The sequence below is a fragment of the Salmo salar genome, chromosome 14 (genome assembly GCF_965601325.2).
Source record: "Salmo salar chromosome 14, fSalSal1, whole genome shotgun sequence".
Lineage (NCBI taxonomy): Eukaryota > Metazoa > Chordata > Actinopteri > Salmoniformes > Salmonidae > Salmo > Salmo salar.
This window is the reverse complement of record NC_138304.1, coordinates 67,503,760-67,529,094: the sequence shown is the minus strand read 5'-3', so window position 1 is coordinate 67,529,094 and position 25,335 is coordinate 67,503,760. Positions and strand designations below refer to the sequence as shown.

The following is a 25,335-nucleotide window of genomic DNA, read 5'->3' as shown; positions in this document are numbered from 1 at the left end:
GAGAGGGTTTTATTGAAAAAATGAAAGGCTTCTTCAGGCTTCAGGCTTGAGTGAAGCTGAAGTTTGAAAATAATGCCTGTTCCATTATTCATTCAAATGTGGGGTTATACGGCTACAGGATGGATTTAAATGTCAATTTATCTAGTGTGGGAGGCTGAGTTGGGTAATTGTAAACCTTGAGACAGGTTTTATTTTCTTCTCTCTAAAGCCCTCTGTGTAAGCTGCTGAAACAGAAACTGACACAGAAACGCCATGTCAGTTCACTTGGCTGCTGACAACTTATTAATTGCGAAAAAGAGTGCCGTTTAGTTCACCTCGATGAATGAGTTCAAATCTGGCTCGTCACAGGTTGTTAAATTATAACCTAGGAAATTAGGATCTGTTTCCCACATATGAATATTGAATAACTGAGGCCTGCTGTGACTGTGGCTCTATTTTGAGGCATTTGCACAAAATATGTAGACACAATTCTGGTTCTGTTGTGTCGTGCCTGTAGTGTTTAAGTCTTCTATAACAGAATTATGAATATCCAAAGTCCATAAAAATGAAGACAAATTAAGTATAGATTCTGTATCAGATGCGTAATATATGTTTCCAATGACCATACCTTACCTTAACACCCACAAGCACAGACAGAGATAAAGCACATAGTTGATACAGAAGTCTTCTCAAATACTGTTTAATTACCATGAATTATACAAACATTTAATAAATAGGCTACTGTATTTAAGAAGAGAGATTTGCTCTATGACATATATACTAACCACTTAGAAGCTTCTTAAATTTAAGATCACTGACATTGATGACCTTGGTGTGATTTCAGGGTGTACAGTACAGTATTGGACAATATCACCTCCACCAAACCAGCAGAGAGCCTCAACAATGGCGAGATTGAAGGCCCCAGAGTGTTGGAAGGGAAAACTCCCAGTGAGGGGAGAGGAAACATGAACCATATAATGACTGCTGAGGGATATCAGGCTAAATCGGATTATCTACCATACTCAGCCGTCTCGTGCTTTAATTAAAAACACTCTGATCTTGTTCCTCCAGGGTTGGGTTCGGGAGGGGCAGAGTGCACAATAGTCTGCTCTCCCACTTCAACCAGGACCGTGTCTCACGTTGAAGAGGATTAAAAGAGAGAATGGACCAAGCTACAGACAAGGAGAGAGATAATATAGGAGTAGGGCTAAATTGCACGGTTCTGTGCCCCTCTGCCTCATGTGGAATCTTGTGCGAATTTCAGCCCTACAGTGACTGCCAGAGCAGCAGTTGGATAAAGGGCTTAACTTTCTCTGTGTGTAAGTCTCTATGTGTGTGTGAGCTGACTAGGGTGGGGTGCAAAGCGTGTGTGTGTGTGTGTGTGTGTGTGTGTGTGTGTGTGTGTGTGTGTGTGTGTGTGAGAGAGTGTGAGAGAGAGAGAGAGAGAGAGAGAGAGAGAGAGAGAGAGAGAGAGAGAGAGAGAGAGAGAGAGAGAGAGAGAGAGAGAGAGAAATGTAGAGCAGACAAAAGCAGGGTGCAAAGAGGATGGGGTGCACAGGAGATGGGATACTGCCAGGGGTCAGCTGGTTTCAGGGAAACACAATCCATCAATCAGATGTTAAACACACACGCTGCTCTAATCTGCCGAGTCATGCTCACACAGCCCAGAGTGGAGTGCAAATGCAGAGGTTAAATGTTGATCCACTCACACATTCTAGAGAGCTTGTGATAGCCTTGCTGAAATTGTTTGCTACAACAAAACAAGTTAGCTGTGAAATCATAAACAACAAAAAACAAAATGCATACTTAATCACTGACTCTACCTTCCTTAATTGACTTATTCTACATGTTTCAAATACCCCCCTAATAGCTTTCAGTACACAAACTGAACCTTCTCCCTGTGTACATTTGATCGATTAATGTTATCAGGGTCTGATTTTCGACAGACTGATTGAAGTCTCCCTTTAAGGGAGGGTGAGGCCAAACCAGAGATGTGTATATGATACTGGGTCAGTAACACTAAGGGACCCTTGAGACCCAAGATGACTGATCCATTGACATTGTTGGCATTGTTGGCCTACCAGACTGGCTGAAGGTCGAGGAGGGGACAGGGAAATTAAAAGGGATCAAGGTGTGCAAAGAGACAATGGATCCACTGAGTGCTGTGTTGCTGAGCAACCCTTATCAAGAACTATAGCAGATGGCAAAAGGGCAAACATGATTATTGACAACAGTAGATTTTATTCAAATCAGTATTGTAAATACAAGGACAGTTTTGTTCTCTTAATTATTAGCATCTAACACCGTGCTGTTTCATCTAATTTTCTTTAAACAATACAGTGACCAGCATTTCAATATAGACACTTAAACCATTAAGGACTCAAATTACATTTTAAAATGTGGACTTACAGTAAGTTAAAACATATATAAATAAAATACATGGTGCATCACTTTCGAGCCTGTGATCAGCTATGGCACCCCATCCCTGATCTCTTCAATCTTTACTTCTTTGGGAATGTTGGCACAGAGGCACTTTCTTGTGACTGTAGAATGACCACCTCACCTTTCAGAGATAAACAAACTAACCACACAACAAACGGGTAAACTACAAAGCAGGATCAGTGAGTTAGCCAGCTATCTTTGATAAGCAACCCCAAATAACGTCTTGATTTTCTGGTTCATTAAGAAATGTAAACTTAGATATGTGTTTTTGGTTGTTGAGTCAATTGGACCAGGAATTGGGGAGGGGGTTAAATTAGTCTAGCCATTTATCAAAACTTGTAATCATGGTCAAATTATTAAAAACTCTCCACCCTATAGCAAAATGTGTTGAATTGCAGGAAATCTGCTGTAAAACTGCTACATTTTCTCTCCACCCCATGACAAAATGAGTAGAATTGCAAGAAATGTGTTATACAATTGCTAAATCTTCTCTGCACCCCATGGCAGAATGTGTAGAATTGCAGGAAATTAACTCTAAGGGCTCTATCTTAACAAACCTAACGCAATAGTCAATCTAAGCGTTGGCAGTAGCGCTATAGGTTCAAGGGTGTGTCCAAAATATTTATGCTATTTTTACAACCACAATTATCTGCGCAGTTGCTGGCGCTCGAAAGGGCTGGGATTTGATGAATAAATAAGTTGTGTGTCACGTCCTGACCATAATAAGTTGTTATTTTCTATGGTAGAGTGGTCAGGGCGTGACAGGGGGTGTTTATCTGTTTTTGTATGTCTATGTTCAGTTCTAGTTTTTGTATTTTAATGTTGGTCGTTGTTTGGCATGACCTCCAATTAGAGGCAGCTGGTTGTCGTTGTCTCTAATTGGAGGCCATATTTAAGTTGATGTTTGTCCCACATGTCGTTGTGGGTGATTTATATTTTGAGTAGTGTGTTTTTTCCCCTCGCTGCGTCACGGTTTGTTGTTTTGGTATTTCAAGTTTTCTGTATTTGCATTAAGTTTCACGAATATAATAAATATGTGGAACACAAAACGCTGCATCTTGGTCCACTCCTTATCACAGCCATGACATTGTGGGTGTGTTGAGGCTTGACCCCCTCGCTGACCAATCAGAACATGCTCCATGGCTAAATATGTGGTTGCTTCAAGTTGTGTATATACAGTCTTGTATATATTACCTTGGGATCAACTCAAATTCTAATGTTAGTCCACTATAGTTTGTTAAACAGCTTACAGAAACAAATAACTAAATGTAGACCTATCCCATCTTTGCTAAAAAAAAAAATTCAACAACAATAAATGCATGTAAAATGTCATGATATCATAAAATCACCATCATAAAAAAAAACACAATGCATTGCTGTTGAAGCAGCCTTCGCTATAGTTGTCCTAGGGTAAGGGTAGTCTGTGGAAGGCTTGGATTTATAAAAAAATATGAAATGGAAAACAAGCAATTGTTACATGAAAATAACTTCTAAATACGAGGTTCACCGGTATTCACAGAGGTTCTCATCTCTCCTTTCACGATGGGCACGGAGACATGTAACCTATATCATGGAGGGAGTCTTACGCATGTCCAAAGCATGGCTAAAATAATCTACGCCTGTCTACAATACACAGATAAAAAGGGAATGTCAGCTCACTGTTTTGCTCCTCTCAAACTTGATACAGTATTTTAATAAAGCTTGGGTGATTAGGATTTATTTCCAAGCAGTCTCACGAGCCAAACCCTTTATCGACGGTCTTGTCTAGCCTACTTGATTACATTGGGCAGGACAAAAAGAAAACAGCCTTCATTGAGAGGGGAGGCTATGCTTGGTTTTTAATCAAATAAAATGAAATGGGGGAAAAATGTTTTATGTTTCTAAATACGAAGTATACAGGCACCAAATCACATCTTGTTCCATGTTCAAGTGGGCAGTGTGCGTCACGGCTGGATAGGCTGTGTTTCAGCTGTCAAAATTCATACCATAACCAACTGCGTTACCATTAAAACCAGCTTTTGATTGGTCTTAAATATCCCTACCAGTGCTGCCTAAAATTAGTACTTTGGATCATGCGTAAGCATGCTGATGTTAGACAGGTAAATTGCCAAACCTGGCGTTAGGGCAGGAAAATGCCAGTTTTCACATGATGAAATTGCAAAGTAATGTTTTAGAGCCCTAAAACATTGAACCTGCTTTGTAGTATACCCCTCTGGTCCAATATCCATGATTGATCAGCCAAAAGCAGAGCTTGAAGTGGACTGAAATATGTGCCAGTACTCATCCAGAGACACTGCACTGCAAGTTGTTTGCTGTAACATATAGTCAAAAAAGTTGCGTTCTATTCTATTTGGAGGGCTGTTTATATTAAGGTGACGGAATGCCGCAATATTTTAAGGCCAGATTTTATAAAAGGTGCAGGAACCAATATGTTCCTGGTCAAGTCAAGCACTGGCCAAAAGACTATGTCCAGGCTACAACTAAATCCTGGTTAGGTAGCTTAACTTAGCCTTATTCCTCTGTGCTCCTGGCCTCTCCCATGGGCTTAAACGGGTGTCTACATTTTGGGGTCCTCACACAGGCTACACCCAGGCTTCTGGTCGGCCTGCTGTTCCAGCTGTAAGGTGACTGAATGAAAGTTGTAGTTGGAGAAACAGGTTTGGGTCATCTCCCTTAGGACTGGCTGGGCATCCACTACGTCATCTGTGGAGGGAAAGGAAATGCAACTATGATGACACTGACCAACTGACAATTTCGCAAGTCACTACGGTCTGATCAAGTCAAGTCACAAGCAGTGCACACATATAGTGGAAACAGCAGTGGCATTTCCACAGGATGTTTCATTCTCGGATGCATGACAAGCAAAACAAAAAGTGTCGTGGATACAATAAAGCCATCATCATTACATATGGGAGTTGCAACATAACAGTAGATTACTGACAGCCTGGTCCAGCTACACTCACCTATAGCCACGTGTGCTGACAGCACCGTCTGGTTCATAGTTAGGGCCCAGATATGGAGGCTATGGACAGACTTCACCCCCTTCACTGCCAGCAGCCGATCCCTCACCTCACCGTGCTTCACTCCAGCTGGGGTACCTGGGGAGAAATAAGAGAGGGAGGGAGGGAAAGAGAGAGAGAGAGAGAGAGAGATATGGATTTCATTACACGCAAACGCACACAGAGAGGAGGGACTGGGCACAAAAGTTGGGCAACTTGGGCAACTTTTGTGATCATAAATGTTTTAGACATGTTGCAATCGTCAACTGTTGCACAAATCCTATCCTTGCGGCTGTCATCCCTATAAATTATTCCTAGTCTACAATAAGACGTCTACTTTGACATAATCCCGAAACAGGGACGATAGAGAAAACACCCTGTATTACCTTCCATGAGGACAAGCAGGATGTCTCTCATAATGGTGATGGTGGTTCCCAGGACAAATATGGAGAACAGGAACGTACAGATAGGGTCAGCTATCTTATACTCAGGCTGTGGGAAACAAAGAGAAAGAGAGCGTAAGGACCGTAATCATTACATTGTCATTACATTATCTATTTTCCACCCAATATATTTAACTTCAGTTAAAAGACATACTTGTGGTAAACATACAGGGGACATCTCTATCTCACGTTAGAAACACATGAAAGTTTGTGCTTGTGCAGCATCACAAAAGGGATCATTCTATTGAGAATTGCCTGCTAGCAATATCAGTAAAAAAATACATCAATCTCTAGTTTTGGAGTTACCTTTGAGAACATGACGCAGTAGATTTCAGTGCCTACGGAGGAGCATGCTCAGCACATGAAGATTTTGAGAGATTATCACACACAGGAAGGAAGAGGGGGAAGAGTCTAAAAGTCACACTGGGCTTACTGTGAAATTATCAGTAAAGTACTGGAACAGAGCGGTCCATTGTGTACTGCAATGCTACTTAATTAATTTGTCGAGAGTGTCATTTTTGCGGCCTCGGCATGGGGCACAAGCCAATAAATCCCAAAGTGGATAAAGTCAACAATTTATAATACAGTAAATTGCCACTAACTAGAGGTTATATGCATCTTCCATCAATTACTGATTGATTCTTTCAATTATTTAAATCCCATTGTGTTTTGCTGAGAGTTTTCAATAGTATTTATGTACAATTTATGCAAATTCAAAAATACTTTAACCTGTTATGGCTAGGGGGCAGTATTTTCACGGCCGGATAAAAAACGTACCCGATTTAATCTGATTATTACTCCTGCCCAGAAACTAGAATATGCATATAATTATTAGCTTTGGATAGAAAACACTCCAAAGTTTCTAAAATTGTTTGAATGGTGTCTGTGAGTATAACAGAACTCATTTGGCAGGCCAAAACCTGAGAAGATTCCATGCAGGAAGTGCCCTGTCTGACAATTTCTTGCCCTTCTTGATTATCTCTATCCATTACAGGGGATCTCTGCTGTTACGTGACACTTCCTACGGCTCCCATGGGCTCTCAGAAGGCGGCAAAAAGCTGAATCGTGGCTTTGCAGGCTCTGGCTGAAAAAAAGTAGCGCGTTTGGGTAGTGGCTGGTTACAGTACTGTGAGACTCAGGCTCGTGCCCGAGTCGACCCCGTGCTTTATTTTCTTTCATCTGTTTACCTAAACGCAGATTCCCGGTCGGAATATTATTGTTTTTTTACGAGAAAAATGGCATAAAAATTGATTTTAAACAGCGGTTGACATGCTTCGAAGTACGGTAATGGAATATTTAGAAATCTTTTGTCACGAAATGCGCCATGCTCGTGACCCTTATTTACACTTCGGATAGTGTCTTGAACGCACGAACAAAACGCCGCTATTTGGATATAACAATGGATTATTTTGAACCAAACCAACATTTGTTATTGAAGTAGCAGTCCTGGGAGTGCATTCTGACGAAGAACACCAAAGGTAATCAACTTTTGTAATAGTAAATCGGAGTTTGGTCAGGGCTAAACTTGGTGGGTGTCTAAATAGCTAGCCGTGATGGCTGGGCTATCTACTCAGAATATTGCAAAATGTGCTTTCACCGAAAAGCTATTTTAAAATCAGACACCTCGATTGCACAAAGGAGTTCTGTATCTATAATTCTTAAAATAATTGTTATGTTTTTTGTGAACGTTTATCGTGAGTAATTTAGTAAATTCACCGGAAGTTTGCGGGGGGTATGCTAGTTCTGAACGTCACATGCTAATGTAAAAAGCTGGTTTTTGATATAAATATGAACTTGATTGAACAAAACATGCATGTATTGTATAACATATTGTCCTAGGTGTGTCATCTGATGAAGATCATCAAAGGTTAGTGCTGCATTTAGCTGTGGTTTTGTTTTTTGTGACATTATATGCTAGCTTGAAAAATGGGTGTCTGATTATTTCTGGCTGGGTACTCTGCTGACATAATCTAATGTTTTGCTTTCGCTGTAAAGCCTTTTTGAAATCAGACAGTGTGGTTAGATAAAGGAGAGTCTTGTCTTTAAAATGCTGTGAAATAGTCATATGTTTGAAAAATGGAAGTTTTTGTATTTTTGAGGAATTTGTAATTCGCGCCACGCCTATCATTGGATATTGGAGCAGGTGTTCCGCTAGCGGAACGTCTAGATGTAAGAGGTTAACTTAATCTATGAAATTAGACTAATAACCTAATGTTGTCGGGGCTCTATTTGGTCCACTCTTTCAGTATCAGTGACATACTGTATGATTCATTCTAATGCAATGAGTATTCAGCTATCTAAATGACCAGATCAAAAGGACATCTTACGAAAGCCAGGAAGAGTGTGTCAACACGAACATCCGCCTCATCCTTATCTAACATGACCATTTTGCTTCAGTCCTAATCTTCTCACCTCATCGCACTCTCTACCCCAGTTGACCACTACCTCCCCGATCACCCCAGTTGACCACTACCTCCCCCATCACCCCAGTTGACCACTACCTCCCCCATCACCCCAGTTGACCACTACCTCCCACATGACACCAGTTGACCACTACCTCCCCCATCACCCCAGTTGACCACTACCTCCCACATGACCCCAGTTGACCACTACCTCCCCCATGACCCCAGTTGACCACTACCTCCCCCATCACCCCAGTTGACCACTACCTCCCCCATCACCCCAGTTGACCACTATCTCCCCCATCACCCCAGTTGACCACTACATCCCATATGACCCCAGTTGACCACTACCTCCCACATGACCCCAGTTGACCACTACCTCCCCCGTCACCCCAGTTGATCACCATCTCCCACGTCACCCCAGTTGACCTCTGACCACTGACCTTGAAGAAGATGATGATGGCGCTGACCAGCACGCTGATGCTCTGGAGCAGGTCTCCCACGACATGCACGAAGGCGGCACGCACGCTGGCGTTGGCCTGAGGTCGTGACCCCGCCGACTTCTGCTGCTGACAGTCTACCCCATTGTGCTGCTCCACGTCGCCATTTCCATGGGAATGGTTTTCTTGGTTACCGTTACTGTGCGAGTGGTTTCTCTTGTGGCTGTGCCCATGCCCATTGCCCGCCGCGTGGCTGTGCCCATGGTTGCTCTTGTCGTTAGTGCCGTGGCTGTGGCCGTGCCCACTGCTGAGGCCCCCGTGGCTGTGCCCATGCCCAGACTGGTGCAGGGTGAAAGCCATACTGCCCACAGGACATTCAGAAAGACATAACATATTAAAAGCCTTGTTATTAGGCATTATAAATGCTCATATATGCTTACAACAAGTTATGAAGCATTATACATGGATGCCTCCTGCTGTTGAAGATGTCTGTAGGCTGTTTACATGACAATACCTGTATATCTACTTGCTACTGTTGAGTGACACTGTCACGTCCTGACCAGTATAGGGGTTATTTGTATTTGTAGGTTGGTCAGGACGTGGCAGAGGGTATTTGTTTTATGTGGTTCGGGGGTTATGTGTATTGTAGAGGGTGTTTTATTTATGTATTCCGGGGTTTTGGTGTATGTTCTGGTTTTTGTATTCTAGGTTTTTCTAGTGTGTGTATTTCTTTGTTGGTCCGTGTGGCTCTCGATCAGGAATAGCTGTTCGTCGTTGTTCCTGATTGAGAGCCATATTTAAGAGCTTGTGTTCACCTGTTTGTTTGTGGGTAGTTGATTTTGCACTGCTAGTATTCAGCCTGTAAAACTGTCGGTTTGTTTTCTTGTTTTCCGTGTTCACATTTATTTAATCAATTATAATGATGAGCACGCAACCCGCTGCGCCTTGGTCCTCTCTACCCAACGACACCTATGACAAACACTGCTCTACAGACTATCAGTAACATTTCAACTAACTATCTACTAACCATAACCCTAGCTCTAACCCTAATGTTAATCCTTGCCCTTATTCTAAACCTAACCCTAACCGTAACCTTAGCAAGCAGTTGCTTAATAACAGACAGTTTGTTGATAGTATGACCATCTGTAGAGCATCTACAGATGGAAAATCTAAACTATCCAAATAAAGTGTGACCTACTGTGGTTTGATTTTCACTTGCGATCCACCAATATCTAGCCCTAAGGGGGAACCATTAACAACCCAGAAATACTACTTACAGGGACTAAAGCCCACGGAAATCCACGTCACTTTCTCAGCTTGTCTGTCATCAGTAGTCGTCAATTGTAAACACTACATTAGTCATGGTTACAGCAGACTACTTCAATTCCAAAGATGAAGTCAATTCATGAATGGAATTTAATTGAATAAAAAATTCTATTAAAATGAAATTATATTTCAATTCAGATATTGTGAACTTCAATTCAGGAAGTGAGTGAATTTCAGCTCAGCCACTGCATTGAAAAGGAAGTAACCCCAGCCCTGTTGACCGTGACAGCCGAACGAATGGGCTGCGTTTGGCGTCGGTGGAACTCACATGATGTTTGCCAGCACAGCGCAGCCTGAAGTAATGAGCATGATGGTCCCCTCGATCTCATAATTATCGCTGATGAGGCGCTGCACAGCCAGGTAAACCAGCACACCTGTCACCAGCCAGATGGTCACCACCGAGAGGAGAGCACCCAAGATCTCTAGAGGATAGCGGGAGAGGACACACACAGGAGAGGAGAGAAAGAGAACACGTGATCTTTTAATCAGAGGCCATAATGATAGAAATGATGGACAGATATATTACAGTAAAGAGCTGCAGAAAAACCCATTTGATATTGCCAGCAGTGCCCGGCACAGCCATGCGGTGCCAGACGTACCACATCGTGAGTGCCAAGAGGAAAGGTCTCCAATAAGAGACAGGTAGCCTAGTTTTACAAAACTCCAGTTCAAAAATGAACCATTGTCCTATGCACAAATATTCACTTGAAAGGGAATTGATGCATCTAATGGTATCTGATTTTTTTAAGTATCTATTGTCAGGTTCCTATTGTAAAGGCCATGATACATAAATCACAACGCTAAAACAACCATTAGGAATGCTATTCTATAAACACATTAAATTACTCCACTTCAACTTATTTGTTCGAGAAAGAGTAGAAAGCACACGCATTAAGTGGCTCATGATATTGGGATACATCATGTATTGATTATTGATGAAGATGGCAGTGATGATGAGGATGAGCATTTTATGATAATGATGATTAAGATGAAGGTGATGATGACAATGATAAAGACAAATAATGACAACAATGATGATGATGATGATCTCACCTGCACGATGCCAGCCATAGCTGAGTGTGCGTGTGGCGGGTCTGGACGAGAGCCACAGAGACACCAGGCTGATGATGAAGCTGGCGAAGTCTACCAGCAGGTGGGCGGCGTCTGTCATCACCGCCAGACTCCCCGCAAAGTAACCACCTACAGGCAGAGAAAGAGAGAGCGAGAGAGGAGTGAGAGAGAGCGCGAGAGAGCGAGGAGTATGTCACTTACGACTAACCAACTAACTGACTGACTGTTGACTGCCTGACTGAGAGACACATAGACTCACTGACTAACTAATTGACAGGCTAGCCAATAGTCATGTATCATTTGACCCCTCACCCAGGATCTCTCCGATCATGAAGACCAGGCAGACAGCCGAGACCACGTAGAGCCTCTTCCTGGCCAACTGCTTCTCCCGCTCCCTGTCCTCCGTAGCTTGGCTGTTGTCATGGCAATGCTTGATGTTGCTGTCCTTCTCCTTCTGCATTATCTCATCTGTGGACACACTGTGGGGGAGGGGGGGGACAGGAAAAGAAGACAACAGGCATATGGGTTATCCAAAAAGGAGGAGGAGAGGGGGATGAAAAGGGGAATGGGCGGGAAGACAAGAGAGATGGACGTCGTGAAATTCGTCCAAGAGAGAGGAGGAGAAGGACAGAACGCAGAGACTGAGGTAGAGCCTGTAAGAATGGCTGTCCCTCTCGTGTTGTGCCCAGAAAGACCAGACAAGTGAGATGGATGTCATGAAAGTCATCCAAGAATTAGGAGGAGGAGGAGGGGGAATGGAAAGAAGAGAGAAAGACTGAGGCTGAGTTTGTATGAAAGGATGGCCCTCTCATGCCTTATGTGTGCCATTACTTGTTGCACTCAGCTGCGCATTCGGGCACTTTCACAGACCAGAATTAATTCTCAGTATTGGCGCTCAGGCAGTCGCAAAGAAAAACTTCCTACAATTCTACACATTTTGCCATTGGGGCAAAGAGAAACATTTGCAGTTTTATAGCTAATCTCATGCTATTCTACACATTTTGCCATGAGGCTGAGAGAAAATGTTGCTGATTTAAAGCTAATTTCCTGCTATTCCACACGTTGCCATGAGGCAGAGCGAAAAAAACGCCATGACCATGTTGCAACGTCTGGGCACCGCCATGGATCGTCTGGGCACCGCCTCCACCAGCCCCACTACCGTCAACCCCACTGTCCACCCCTCCTTCACCCAGTCCCAGCGGGATTCGGCTCACGCTCCCGAGGGAGTATGATGGGACGGCTGCCGGATGCCAGGGATTCCTACTACAGCTGGAGCTCTACCTGGTGATCGTCTACCCGGCTCCTTCGGGACGTGAGAGAGTGTCGGCCCTCGTCTCCTGCCTCTCAGGCAAAGCCCTAGAGTGGGCCAACGCCGTATGGAGTGAAGGAGATGTGGCGTTGGACCATTATGCAGAGTTCACCCGCCACTTTCGGGCAGTTTTTGACCACCCGCCTGAGGGTCGAGCGGCGGGTGAACGACTGTTCCACCTGAGGCAGGGGACGAGGAGGATTTTGCATTGGACTTCCGGATCCTGGCCGCCAGCGCGGGATGGAACAACAGGGCCCTGATCGATCACTACCAGTGCGGTCTGCGCGAGGACGTCCGTCGGGAGTTGGCCTGAAGAGACACCACCCTGACGTTGGACCAGCTGGTGGACCTGTCCATTCGGCTGGACAACCTGCTGACTGCACGCGGACGTCCGGATCGGGGCCTGTCAGTTCCAGCACCTCTGCTCCGACGCCCATGGAGCTGGGAGGTGCTGCACTTAGGGCGACCGGAGGAGGGGCCAGTTTCAGGCGCAGCTGGGAATTTTATTGACCGTTCTTTTGCCCATAGTTTAGGGATTCCCCTGGTTCCTGTGGATATGCCCTTCCCTGTGCACGCCCTAGATAGTCGACCATTAGGGTCAGGGCGGATTAGGGAGGCCACCGCTCCACTAGACATGGTTACGCAGGAGGGTCACAAGGAAAGAATCAGTCTCTTCCTTATTGGTTCTCCTGCGTTTCCCATGGTGCTGGGCCTACCCTGGTTGGCCTGTCATGACCCCACTATTTCGTGGCAACAGAGGGCTCTCAAGGGGGGGTCACGAGAGTGCTCAGGGAGGTGTGTAGGGGTTTCCATCGGTGCGACTACGGTGGAAAGTATGACCAGGTCTCCAACGTGCGCATCCCCTCAGAATATTTTCCGATTTGGCTCTCGCCTTCTGTAAGAAGAAGGTGACTCAATTACCACCCCATCGACGGGGGAATTGTGCGATAAATCTCCTGGTAGATGCAGCACTTCCCAGGAGTCACGTGTATCCTCTGTCACAGGAGGAGACGGCGGCTATGGAAACATATGTCTCCGATTCCCTGGGGCAGGGATACATTCGGCCCTCCACTTCACCTGCCTCCTCAAGTTTATTTTTTGTGAAGAAGAAGGATGGAGGTCTGCGCCCATGTATTGACTATCGGGGTATCAATCAGATCACTGTGAGGTACAGCTACCCGCTGCCTCTTATCGCCAGTGCGATCGAGTCAATGCACGGGGCGCGCTTCTTCACAAAATTGGATCTCAGGAGCGCTTATAACCTGGTGCGTATCCGGGAGGGGGACGAGTGGAAGACGGCATTTAGTACCACCTCAGGACACTGTGAGTACCTCGTCATGCCGTACGGGTTGATGAATGCTCCATCAGTCTTCCAGGCCTTTGTAGACGAGATTTTCTGGGACCTGCACAGGCAGGGTGTAGTGGTGTATATCGACGACATTCTGATATACTCCGCTACACGCGCCGAGCATGTGTCCCTGGTGCGCAGGGTGCTTGGTAGACTGTTGGAGCATGACCTGTATGTCAAGGCTGAGAAATGTCTGTTCTTCCAACAGTCCGTCTCCTTCCTAGGGTTCCGCATTTCCACTTCAGGGGTGGAGAGTGACCGCATTTCAGCTGTGCGTAATTGGCCGACTCCCACCACGGTAAAGGAAGTGCAGCGGTTTCTAGGGTTTGCCAACTACTACCGGAGGTTAATCCGGGGTTTTGGTCAGGTAGCGGCTCCCATTACCTCACTGCTGAAGTACGACTGCAGTGGACAGCTGAGGCGGACAGAGCTTTTGGTCACCTGAAGGCTCTATTTACCTCGGCTCCCGTGCTGGCTCATCCGGATCCCTCTTTGGCGTTCATAGTGGAGGTGGACGCGTCCGAGGCGGGGATCGGAGCCGTGCTCTCTAAGCGCTCGGGCACGCCACCGAAGCTCCGCCCCTGTGCTTTCTTTTCGAAGAAGCTCAGCCCGGCGGAGCATAACTATGAGGTAGGGGACCGGGAGCTGTTGGCTGTTGTCAAGGCTCTGAAGGCGTGGAGACATTGGCTTGAGGGGGCTAAACACCCTTTTCTCATCTAGACTGACCACCGCAATCTGGAGTACATCCGGGCGGCGAGGAAACTGAACCCTCGCCAGGCAAGGTGGGCCATATTCTTTACCCGTTTTGTTTTCACTCTGTCCTACCAACCAGGTTCTCAGAACGCTAAGGCAGACGCACTGTCCCGGATGTATGACACAGAGGAGCGGTCCATGGATCATACTCCCATACTTCCGGCCTCTTGCCTGGTGGCACCGGTGGTGTGGGAGTTGGACGCGGACATCGAGCGGGCGTTACGCACAGAGCCCTCTCCTCCCCAGTGTCCAGCTGGGCGTCTGTACGTTCCATCTGCTGTCCATGACCGTTTGATCTATTGGGCCCACACGTCACCCTCCTCTGGTCATCCTGGCATCGGTCGGACGGTGCGTTGCCTTAGTGGGAAGTACTGGTGGTCCCCCTTAGCCAAGGACATGAGGGTTTATGTTTCCTCCTGCTCGGTGTGCACCCAGTGCAAGGCTCCCAGGCACCTGCCCAGAGGGAAGTTACAACCCCTCCCCGTTCCACAACGGCCGTGGTCGCACCTGTCGGTGGACTTCCTGACGGATCTTCCTCCCTCACAGGGCAACACCACGATCCTGGTCATTGTGGATCGGTTTTCTAAGTCCTGCCGTCTCCTCCCTTTGCCCGGTCTCCCGACGGCCCTACAGACTGCAGAGGCCCTGTTCACTCACGTCTTCCGGCACTACGGGGTGCCTGAGGACATAGTCTCTGATCGGGATCCCCAGTTCACGTCCAGAATATGGAGGGCGTTCATGGAACGTCTGGGGGTCTCGGTCAGCCTCACCTCAGGTTTTCACCCCGAGAGTAACGGGCAGGTGGAGAGAGTAAACCAGGATGTGGGTAGGTGGGTAGGTTTCTGCGGTCATATTACCACGACCAGCTGGGGGAGTGGGCGGCGTTCATCCCCTGGGCAGAGATGGCCCAAAACTCACTCCGCCACTCCTCCACTAACCTCTCCCCTTTCCAGTGTGTACTGGGGCATCAGTCGGTTCTGGCACCTTGGCATCAGAGCCAGATCAAAGCTCCTGCGGTGGACGAATGGTTTAAGCGCTCGGAGGAGACCTGGGACGCTGCTCATGTGCATCTGCAACGGGCCGTGAGGCGACAGAAGGCGAGCGCCGACCGCCACCGCAGTGAGAACCCGGTGTTCGCACCGGGGGACCGGGTCTGGCTCTCGACCCGAAACCTGCCCCTCCGCCTGCCCTGCCGGAAGCTGGGTCCGTGGTTTGCGGGGCCATTCAAAGTCCCAAGGAGACTGAACGAGGTATGCTACAGGTTACAGCTTCCCCCAGATTACCGTATTAATCCCTCGTTCCATGTGTCTCTCCTCAGGCCGGTGGTGGATGGTCCACTCCAGGAATCTGAGGTGCGGGAGGTTCCTCCACCCCCTCTGGACATTGAGGGGGCCCCGACGTATGTTGTTCGAGCCATCCTGGACTCGAGGCGTCGGGCGAGGGACCTTCAGTACCTTGTGGAGTGGGAGGGGTACGGTCCGGAGGAGAGATGCTGGGTGCCAGTGGAGGACGTCCTGGACCCTTCGTTGCTGCGGTAGTTCCACCGTCTCCACCCGGATCGCCCTGCGCCTCGTCCTCTGGGTCGTCCCAAAGGTTGGTGTTGGCGCGCTGCTGGAGCCGCGCGTCAAGGGGGGGGGGGGGTACTGTCACAACTTCCGCCGAAGTCGGTCCCTCTCCTTGTTCGGGCGGCGTTCAGCGGTCGACGTCACCGGCCTTCTAGCCATCGCCGATCCACTTTTCATTTTCCATTTGTTTTGTCTTTGTTTTACACACCTGGTTTCACTTCCCCAATTACTTGTTCATTATTTAACCCTCTGTTCCCCCATGTTTTTTTGTGAGTGATTGTTTGTATGTTATACGGTCTGTTATGTGGGCTTGCTTTATTGTAGTGTATTTGCCTATTTTGAGTAAATTACGTTTATTTACTCATATCTGCTGTCCTGCGCCTGACTCCCTTACACAAGCTACACACAGACCTCATTACAGTCGTTAAAACTGTAATAATGTTGTATGTTGTGGTTACAAGCCGTAGCATTCCCAGTGCCTCAAGTGTTTTTACTGTCTGCCATAAAGTCAACTGTTGACCCCTTCTTTCCAACACCCCAGGGCGAATACTACCCAAATAGAGTCACCAAATACGGTCACCAAATACAGTCAGTAGCATATACAGTCCACCTCCATTTCAGAGCCTGTTTGGTACATGAAAGGACACCCCTCAGGAAAACCAGGTTGGTAGGGGGCCTTATAAGCGCCAATGTCGACAATTTACATTATCTGGGTTATATCTATAACTAGAGGCCTTATGAGAGACATAAATTGGTACATTGGGGACTTTTATTTTGCTTGATCCATATACTACTGTTAGTGGTGTAACGGACCGTAGTTGATCCGTGATCCGTACGGATCACCCCCCCCCCCCCCCCCCCCCACGGTTCGGCACGCATGTGAACCGTGGATCAATTGCAAAGTTTAACCATCATAGTGTGAAATACAGTTTTACTGACGCTGTAACTTTTTAAAGTAATAATTCCCTAAATCTCGATGCAGAGTCGCAGTGAAAAGATAAAGACCAGACAGATGCGTGCTCTGTTTTACTCTGAAGCCTGAAGGTTGATTTTATTATTTTTTAAAAGCAGTTGTGTGTACTGTTCACGAGAACGGAGCATGTTGAATCCCAGCGAATCAATCCTGGATGCTCACGTTGCAAAAAGCAAAGAAGAAAAAAGAGCAGTGACAGCCATGGCTAGCGGAGGAGCTGAAGAACTGAAAAAGCCTCCCGCTTCATTTAAGTCTCATGTATGGGAGCATGTTGGCTTCCCTGTCAAATATGATGACGGAAGAAGGGTAGTGGACAACACCATTACGGTGCGTAGGCATTGTGCCACAAGAAAGCCGTATGATCATGGAAATACATGGAGCATGGCCACACATTTAAAGCGTCATCACCCTGGTGTGTCAGTGACGGGAGTCAACTCAGCCAAGAGACAACAACTTCTCACCGCGGCATTTAAGCAGCCCTTTGTTACAGAATCAGACCGGGTTAAAGCCATCACCAAATCTATTGGAATGTTTATCGCTGCAAACATGAGGCTATACTCTGTTGTGGAAAACAAAGGGTTTAAAAATATGGTGAAAGTGCTTGAGCCACGCTACGAAATCCCCTGGCGCACCCACTTCAGTATGAAGATCGTGCCAGGTCTTTATGAACAGTATCAAAATTGTCGACAAATTATCCAAGGCATCCTCTGTTGCCCTCATCACAGATGGGTGGACCTCCAGAGCACCGGAAAGCTATGTGACTGCTCACTACACCACAGAGGAGTGGGAGATACGAAGTCCGGTGCTACAGACATGCCCCCTCTATGAGAGTCTCACAGGCACAAATCTGAAGCAGGTACTGCTAGGAGCAGTAGCAGAGTGGAAGCTAGAGAGGCCCAATAGCAATATCCCAATCACCACAGATAATGCCAAGAACCAAGTAAACGCAGTGATAGAAGATGGACTGGGGCCACACATAGCTTGCTTTGTGCATGTGATCAATTTAGCATCCTAAAGGGGAATCTCAGTGAACCAGCTCCTTGGGAGGATCAGGAGGGTGGTTTCCTTTTTCCACCGAAGCACAACAGCCGCTCATGTGCTTAAGACCAAGCAAGAAATGTTACAGCTACTGACCCACAAGCTCATACACAATGTCACAACAAGATGGAACTCCACTTATGACATGTTGGAGAGCTATCTTGAGCAGCAGGCAGCTGTATACTCTGCCCTGACAGACAAGACCGTCCAAAAAAATAAAGACATCGTCACCTTGTCTGATGATGACGTGGCAGAGGAGGTCCTCCAGGTGCTCAAACCCTTCAAAACGGTTACAACTCTATTGAGCACTGAAACTGCACCGTCTTTGTCCATGATCCTACCTCTGAAAACAGATTCTACAATCTATGGTCCCAAGTGAGGAAGACGGCACCATCACTAGAGATGTCAAGGCTGCCATTAGAGAGGACCTGAACCCCAGATACCCCCTAATGTACAGGACTACCTTCATAGTTCTACTGCACTGGATCCAAGGTTCAAGTCCCTGTCTCACCTAGACCCTGCACTATGCCGTTGGACATAGAGTGATCTCACCACTGAGATTGTGGCCACTGAAGAGGTAAAACAAAGAAAGAGTGAATTACTTAAATAATAAATATAGTGCAGTCTAATCTTAGTCTATGCTATTGCTATTAGAATCATCCATTTTTGATTTGGAATAATAATGGCTTTTATTAAATGTTGTTGCCACAATTATAGTTCTATGAAATATGAAAATAAATAATTAGTTAGTTTAATAGATCAAGTAGTTTTTTTCTGCAGGGTCAAGCCACAGAGCCGACAGGGGGCAGACTCAGAGGCATCTCCTCCACAAAATAATTTGTCCATGAAGGAGCTTTTCGGGGACAAAAGTTTGCCAACACCATCAAAGAGGAGGTGGCATCCTACAAGGCAGCAAGTGGCATTCCAGTGGATGGTGATCCACTGGCATGGTGGAAAAGCAATGAGTGTGAATACCCTCACATTGCCATGATGGCAAGATGCTACCTGGCTGTGCCTGGCACTTCAGTTCCTAGCGAGAGGGTGTTCTCCACGGCAGAGGACATAGTGACCGCAAAGAGGTCTACCCTCTCCCCAGACAATGTAGACATCCTCATCTTTTTGGAAAATAATTTGAAGTTATAAGCTCAGGTCTGCTTTGCTTTTTTCCTTTTTTTACATTTTTTTGATGATGTGGACACAGGCTATTTTTTCATTCACTATTGTTCAAAAGAAGAAGGTATCATGCCTCATATTGCACTTTAATTTAACAATTGAGTATTGAATATTTTATTTTAAGATTTTATTTAAACATTGAAAAGTTCCTTGCTTTAAGTGTTCTTTAAGTAATAAAAATGGAAAGCAAAGTTATATTTCTCTCCCTTTTTCTTTTGCTAATCTGAAAAATGATCCGATCCGTGACTCAAAACCGTGATCCGAACCGTGAGTTTTGTGATCCGTTGCACCACTAAGTACTGAACACTGAACCAGTTGCATCTGTTAGGCTAACTGACTTTGTTCAACCTTGTAGCTCCAGGACTATCCTTCCTTTAAATCCCCCACCCAGGGACCAGATCATGGATGTGATGGGAGAGTAGTGAACTACAGTACATGTAGTTCAACTAGTAATCGAAACACATTTTGCAGTAGCTTGGCAGTAGTTGAACTTAATTCAAATCTTGGTAGTGTTTTAAATAGTAAATGACTTATTTGCCATGTAGCAGTCTAGCTAACTACCAGAACTAGACACCATTTTTTTTAAACTAAAATATGCAAAAAAATATGTGTGAAGTAGGTAAGAATTTACTTTCTTTTTGGGCAACAGACCTACCCAATTTTCACTTGAAACATCGTTTTTGTGTTTAATAGGCCAAATTACACATTCTGTTCACATCTGACTCCAGAGTAATCTTGCCATTTCTTGTCTATGACATATCAGATGTAGATATGATAATTTATCACAAATTAGTTTGGGTGTGGTGAACTACCTTTTCAAAGTTACTTTAGCAATCAGCAGTAGAAACAATTAAAAAAGCTTATTCCTCGCCCCTGATATGGTAAAAAGCTGAAGGTTGAGGCTGGAGAAATGTAAACACTCTCAAATTCAGGACTGACCATCAATGATATCAAAATGATAGCTTTAACCATGATTTGAGGCTATGTAGTGTTTGTTTTTCATTTACTTTGTTTACAAACATTGGAGTAAAACAAGCTTATATATTGGATTATGATGCGGTGTGACAGTTGAACTAAGCTCATTAGGCATTTATAAATGATATTCTTCAAGAATCTACACTGTGGGAGTGATAACGCCAGATTTGGTGTGGATGCTATTAAATAACTAAAGATGCCGTGCACGCTAAGCATGACAATTAGCCCTAAATTAAGTTTAACGTCGCAGAAGGAGCGTGAACTGACTGCTGTACTCCTGTCATCCTTACTGCAGAGCAATTGCAAACCTAAAATTGGAACCCGTGCGCAAAATGTTTTTTACGCATGACTGGAGCAAATGGTAATAGGCTATTTTAGATGATCAAAATACGACGTTTTATTCTATAAATGAACAATTCAAATAATATGTCAACGAAACTCACCATGGGCGCTCAACGCCCTCCTCGTTCACCATTGACATCATCCAAACTTTATTTTCCAACGTCACAAGTTTCAAGAGAGGGGGATTCTCGTGTTCTCAACCCTCCAATTTTGTTCACCACTACAGCTAACACAGAACTAGACCCGTGTGTAAAATTTTGTAGACTGTAAACCAGCCAGCCTAGCAGGAGCCCAGGCTGAGTTTGAGTACAGAGAACGCCTAAAAATGTGAACTCAAGGCTGTCTGCTGTATATAAAACATTATAAAACAAACTGCCAAAATAAATGTGACTGCGTATGAAATGTGATAACTAGGACTAATCGTTCATTAGCACAATAAAATAATAATACCGTCCTATTCGTGTGGATATGCTTCAAGTGAAAGAAACATCAACGCATCATCAAGTTGCTCAAGTTGTTTTCAGATATCATAAATGTAAATTACAACATTGAAAACAACAGCCTGACACTTTCAGACAATAAATAAGCGGGATACGTTACCTTCCCATGGTGATGCTATACATGGTGCCTTTCTCGGTGACCAGTTGAGTTTTCTCTGAATCCTTTCTGAACATGATTTCGTGCTTCAGGGATGACAGTAAACAAAATAAAACTAGTTACACTATTAACCCCCAGCCAATATATCTAGACGGAGAAATTAAAACAGAAGACAAAATAAAAATGCACTCAAAAATATATATATTTTTTAAATGGACTAATGTAAACTATATGTTTCCAGCGTTATCATCATCTAAATAGATATCCTCTCACAAAAGAGGGTAAGTTCCACTAATCATTGTTTGAGTGACTATGCAAGCAGTGTTAGTATTTGAAGCCTTGTGACCACGCTCCGTGTGCAAATTTAGCCGCTTGCAGCACCTTTGGGCAAAAGTTTTTTATTCAGGGAGAGGGTGGGAGCTTCTGTTTCGAAAAAGTAATATTCCTTAAAAATAAGGTTTGCTTCTAATCTTAGGAATGTAGGCCGCCCATATTGAACATGAAGGAAAATATGGATTATTTTATTACAACCAAATCCTCAGCTTTCGCATTTAGCCTCCCGAGTGGCACAGCGTTCTAAGGCAGACCCGGGTTCGATCCCAGGCTGTGTTGCAGCCGGCCGCGACCGGGAAACCTACGAGTCATCCGGGTTAGGGGAGGGTTTGGCCAGCAGGATGTCCTTGTCCCATTGCGCTCTAGCAACTCCCTGTGGCGGGCCAGGCGCATGAACGCTGACTTTGGTCGCCAGTTGTATGGTGTTTCCTCCTTCACATTGGTGTGGCTGGTTAAGGGAGCTGTGCGGCTTGGCAGAGACATGTTTCAGAGGACGTATGGCTATTGACCTTTGCCTCTCCCGAGTCCGTACAGTAGTTGCAGCAATGGGACAAGACTGTAATGACGGATTGGATATCATGAAATTAGGGGTAAAAAAAGGGGTAAAAGGTACAAAACAATACTCACCCTCCATTTGGCAAGTCTGACCATAATTATCTCTATCCCCTTGATTCCTGCTTACAAGCTAAAACTCAAACAGGAAGTACCAGTGACGCACTCAATATGGAAGTGGTCCGATGAAGAGGATGCTAAGCCACAGGAGCGTTGGCACAGACTAGAATATGTTCCTGGATTCATCCGATAACATTGAGGAGTTTACCACATCAGTCACTGGCTTCATTAAGTGCATCAACGACATCGTCCTCACAGTGACCGTGTGTACATATCCCAACCAGAAGCCATGGATTACAGGCAACATCTGCAATGAACTAAAGGCTAGACTTGCCGCTTTCAAAGAGCAAGACACTAATCCGGACACTTATAAGAAATCCTGCTACGACCTCCGACGAGCAATCACAGTCAATACATCAATACAGGACTAAGATTGAATCTTACTAAGCTGGCTCTGAAGCTCGTCAGATGTGGCAGGGCTTGCAAACTATCACGGATTACAAAGGGAAACCCAGCCGCAAGCTGCCCAGTGACACAAGCCTACCAGGCAAGCTAAACTCCTTCTATGCTCACTTTGAGGCAAGCAACACTGAACCATGCATGAGAGCACCAGCTGTTCCGGCCAACTGTGTGATCTCGCTCTCCGTAGCTGATGTGAGTAAGACCTTTAAACAAGTTAACATTCACAAGGCAGCGGGGCCAGACGGATTACCAGGATGTGTACATAGAGCATGCGCTGACCAGCTAGAGCTAGCAAATGTCCTCACTGACATTTTCCAATCACCAAGACACTTCCGAGAGCTGGCTGCCCAGCCAAACTGAGCAATCGGGGGAGAAGGGCCTTGGTCAGGGAGGTGACCAAGAACCTGATGGTCACTCTGACAGAGCTCCAGAGTTCCTCTTTGGAGATGGGAGAATCTTTCAGAATGACAACCATCTCTGCAGCACTCCACCAATCAGGCCTTTGTGGTAGAGTGGCCAGACGGAAGCCACTCCTCTGTAAAAGGCACATGACTGCCCGCTTGGAGTTTGTCAAAGGGCACCTAAAGACTCTCAGACCATAAGAAACAAGATTCTCTGGTCTGATGACACCAAGATTTAACTCTTTGGCCTGAATGCCAAGCTTCACGTCTGGAGGAAACCTGGCACCCTCCTTATGGTGAAGCATGGTGGTCGCAGCATCATGCTGTGGGGATGTTTTTCAGCAGCAGGTACTGGTAGACTTGTCAAGAACGAGTGACAGATGAACGAAGCAAAGTACAGAAAGATCCTTAATGAAAACATTCTGTAGAGCGATCAGGACCTCAGACTGGGGGGGGGGGGGGAAGCTTCATCTTCCAAGAACAACGACCCTAAGCACACAGCCAAGACAACACAGGAGTGGCTTTGGGACAAGTCGAAGGGTCCGAATACTTTCCGAATGCACTGTATTCCTTGTGAGATTATTTTTCTATTATTTCCAAAAAAAATCTCTCTTCCCGTAAGCGTGGCACTGTTGTTTGCAAAGCATATGACAAATAAAATTTGATTTGAAATATTACACTTGAAATGGTTATCTGAGTGCTGCTTACCTTTTATGTGGAAATTGTAAAATTCAAATGTGGAAATTTATCGAGTGAAAAGGGTTAGCGATCTAACCATAGAGATGAATGGGTTTGCTGCTAAGCTAGACTAGCCAATATAATAACTTTTGACAAAATGGCGCCTGTGGATGTTCTGTTATAGCTCCTCTAAGATAATATTGTGATTTCTTTCTGAATTTGTTTCAATTGTCCATTGTTGATATAGTCCAAAAACGTTTTGCATGTCAGCAATCAAGTTTTCAAGATATGTAACTTTCAAAATATAGAAATTTGGCCCCTATGATGTGTTTTGAATCATATGATGCAAAACGCAGCCTCAAATGATCCAAAATGCATCATACGGGACAGATTTCTCCTACATATGGCAACCACTTCCGGGTCACGGAGGAGAGGAGGATGGAAGAGTCGAGGAGAGGACAGATTCTTGCCCAATGGAGAATTTCCCCATGGTTAGGGTTGAACCGGGATGTGGACATGAACCTGGGGTTAGGGTTGTGGTTAATGCTTGGGTTAGGTTTGCATAGGGATGTGGACATGAAGCTAGGGTTAGGGATAGTGTTAGAGTTAGGGTTGAACTGGGTCGCGGACACGAAGCTAGGGTTAAGATTACTGCTGTAAGTACAGTGTTATAATAACGAGTCATTACAAACAAGAAAGTATGACATAAGCTTATAGATCATTTTCAAAGCATCTGTATATACTGTAGGGTCCGAAGTGATTGACACCCTGATGAGCAATAATGACTGTATAAAATAAATAAATCAAATAATGAGCTATATTGTATGCAAAAGAAAACTTTGGGAAATTATACTATTTTATACTAATGCAATTGCTCAGAGAAAGAGATTTTGTTTAACAATTACAACAAAAAAATCTCAAAAATGTAGGGGTGAAACTTATTGACACCCTTCAAGATTCTCATCAATAAATTAGTCAAACGTTTAGTATTTTGGTCCCATATTCCTAGCACGCAATGACTACATGAAGCGTGTGACTCTACACACTTGTTGGATGCATTGCAGTTCGTTTTGCTTGTGTTTAAGATTATTTTGTGTCTTAAGAAATGAATGGTAAATATAGTATTGTGCCATTTTGGAGACACTTTTATTGTAAATAAGAATAGAATATGTTTCCAAACACTTTAATGTGGATGCTACCATGATTACAGATAATTTTTAATTAATCATAAATAATGATGAGTGAGAAAGTTACAGGGTCAAAGGGGGTCAAAGATCATACTCCCAAGACATGCTAACCTACCCTGTTATTGGTAATGTATGATATATAAAGCCTTTATAAATTGAAGTTAGTTTAATGAAGTGGGACCAGAACTGTTCTTTTCCAGCGTGTAAAGCAAGAAATGACCAAAAGGTGGTGATAAGACTCTTCAGTAATCTCACCAAGCCAGTGTTCTGCTGTCTGCAGCAGGACTCTTCTCCTCAAGATCCTGGTAATTTCTGTCAGATCAGCTGGAGAACCGGCGTCTTCTTAACAGTTCACTAGATCTTGTTCACCAGTGCAGGACCACAGCTTTAGTTTAGTCAAACAGAATCCCTTATATCCTGTAAAACTGTAGGCTATCACGTTAAACTGTATTTGTTCTGTAAGAGTCCAGAACAGAGTTAAGCAACA

The 25,335-nt window shown here is 45.0% G+C and overlaps 1 protein-coding gene across 3 annotated transcripts; it reads right to left on the bottom strand.

Moving 5' to 3' along the window:
• Positions 1 to 2,200: 2,200 nt before the first annotated feature.
• On the bottom strand, positions 2,201 to 25,326 carry LOC106570053 (proton-coupled zinc antiporter SLC30A8). 3 transcript variants are annotated; one of them, XM_045694631.2, is made up of 8 exons: positions 25,104 to 25,326; positions 11,415 to 11,581; positions 11,085 to 11,231; positions 10,300 to 10,453; positions 8,709 to 9,066; positions 5,807 to 5,912; positions 5,385 to 5,519; positions 2,201 to 5,124 (listed from the first exon to the last, which is right to left on the bottom strand). In XM_045694631.2, the coding sequence occupies exons 2-8, from the start codon at positions 11,560 to 11,562 to the stop codon at positions 4,979 to 4,981; spliced, it is 1,194 nt and encodes a 397-aa protein (XP_045550587.1). In that variant the 5' UTR covers positions 11,563 to 11,581; positions 25,104 to 25,326; the 3' UTR covers positions 2,201 to 4,978. The 3 variants fall into 3 exon arrangements, with proteins under 3 accessions (XP_045550587.1, XP_082817232.1, XP_045550586.1); XM_082961106.1 differs by lacking the exon at positions 25,104 to 25,326 and adding an exon at positions 21,179 to 21,494; XM_045694630.2 differs by lacking the exon at positions 25,104 to 25,326 and adding an exon at positions 20,680 to 20,811.
• Between the last annotated feature and the right edge of the window lie 9 nt (positions 25,327 to 25,335).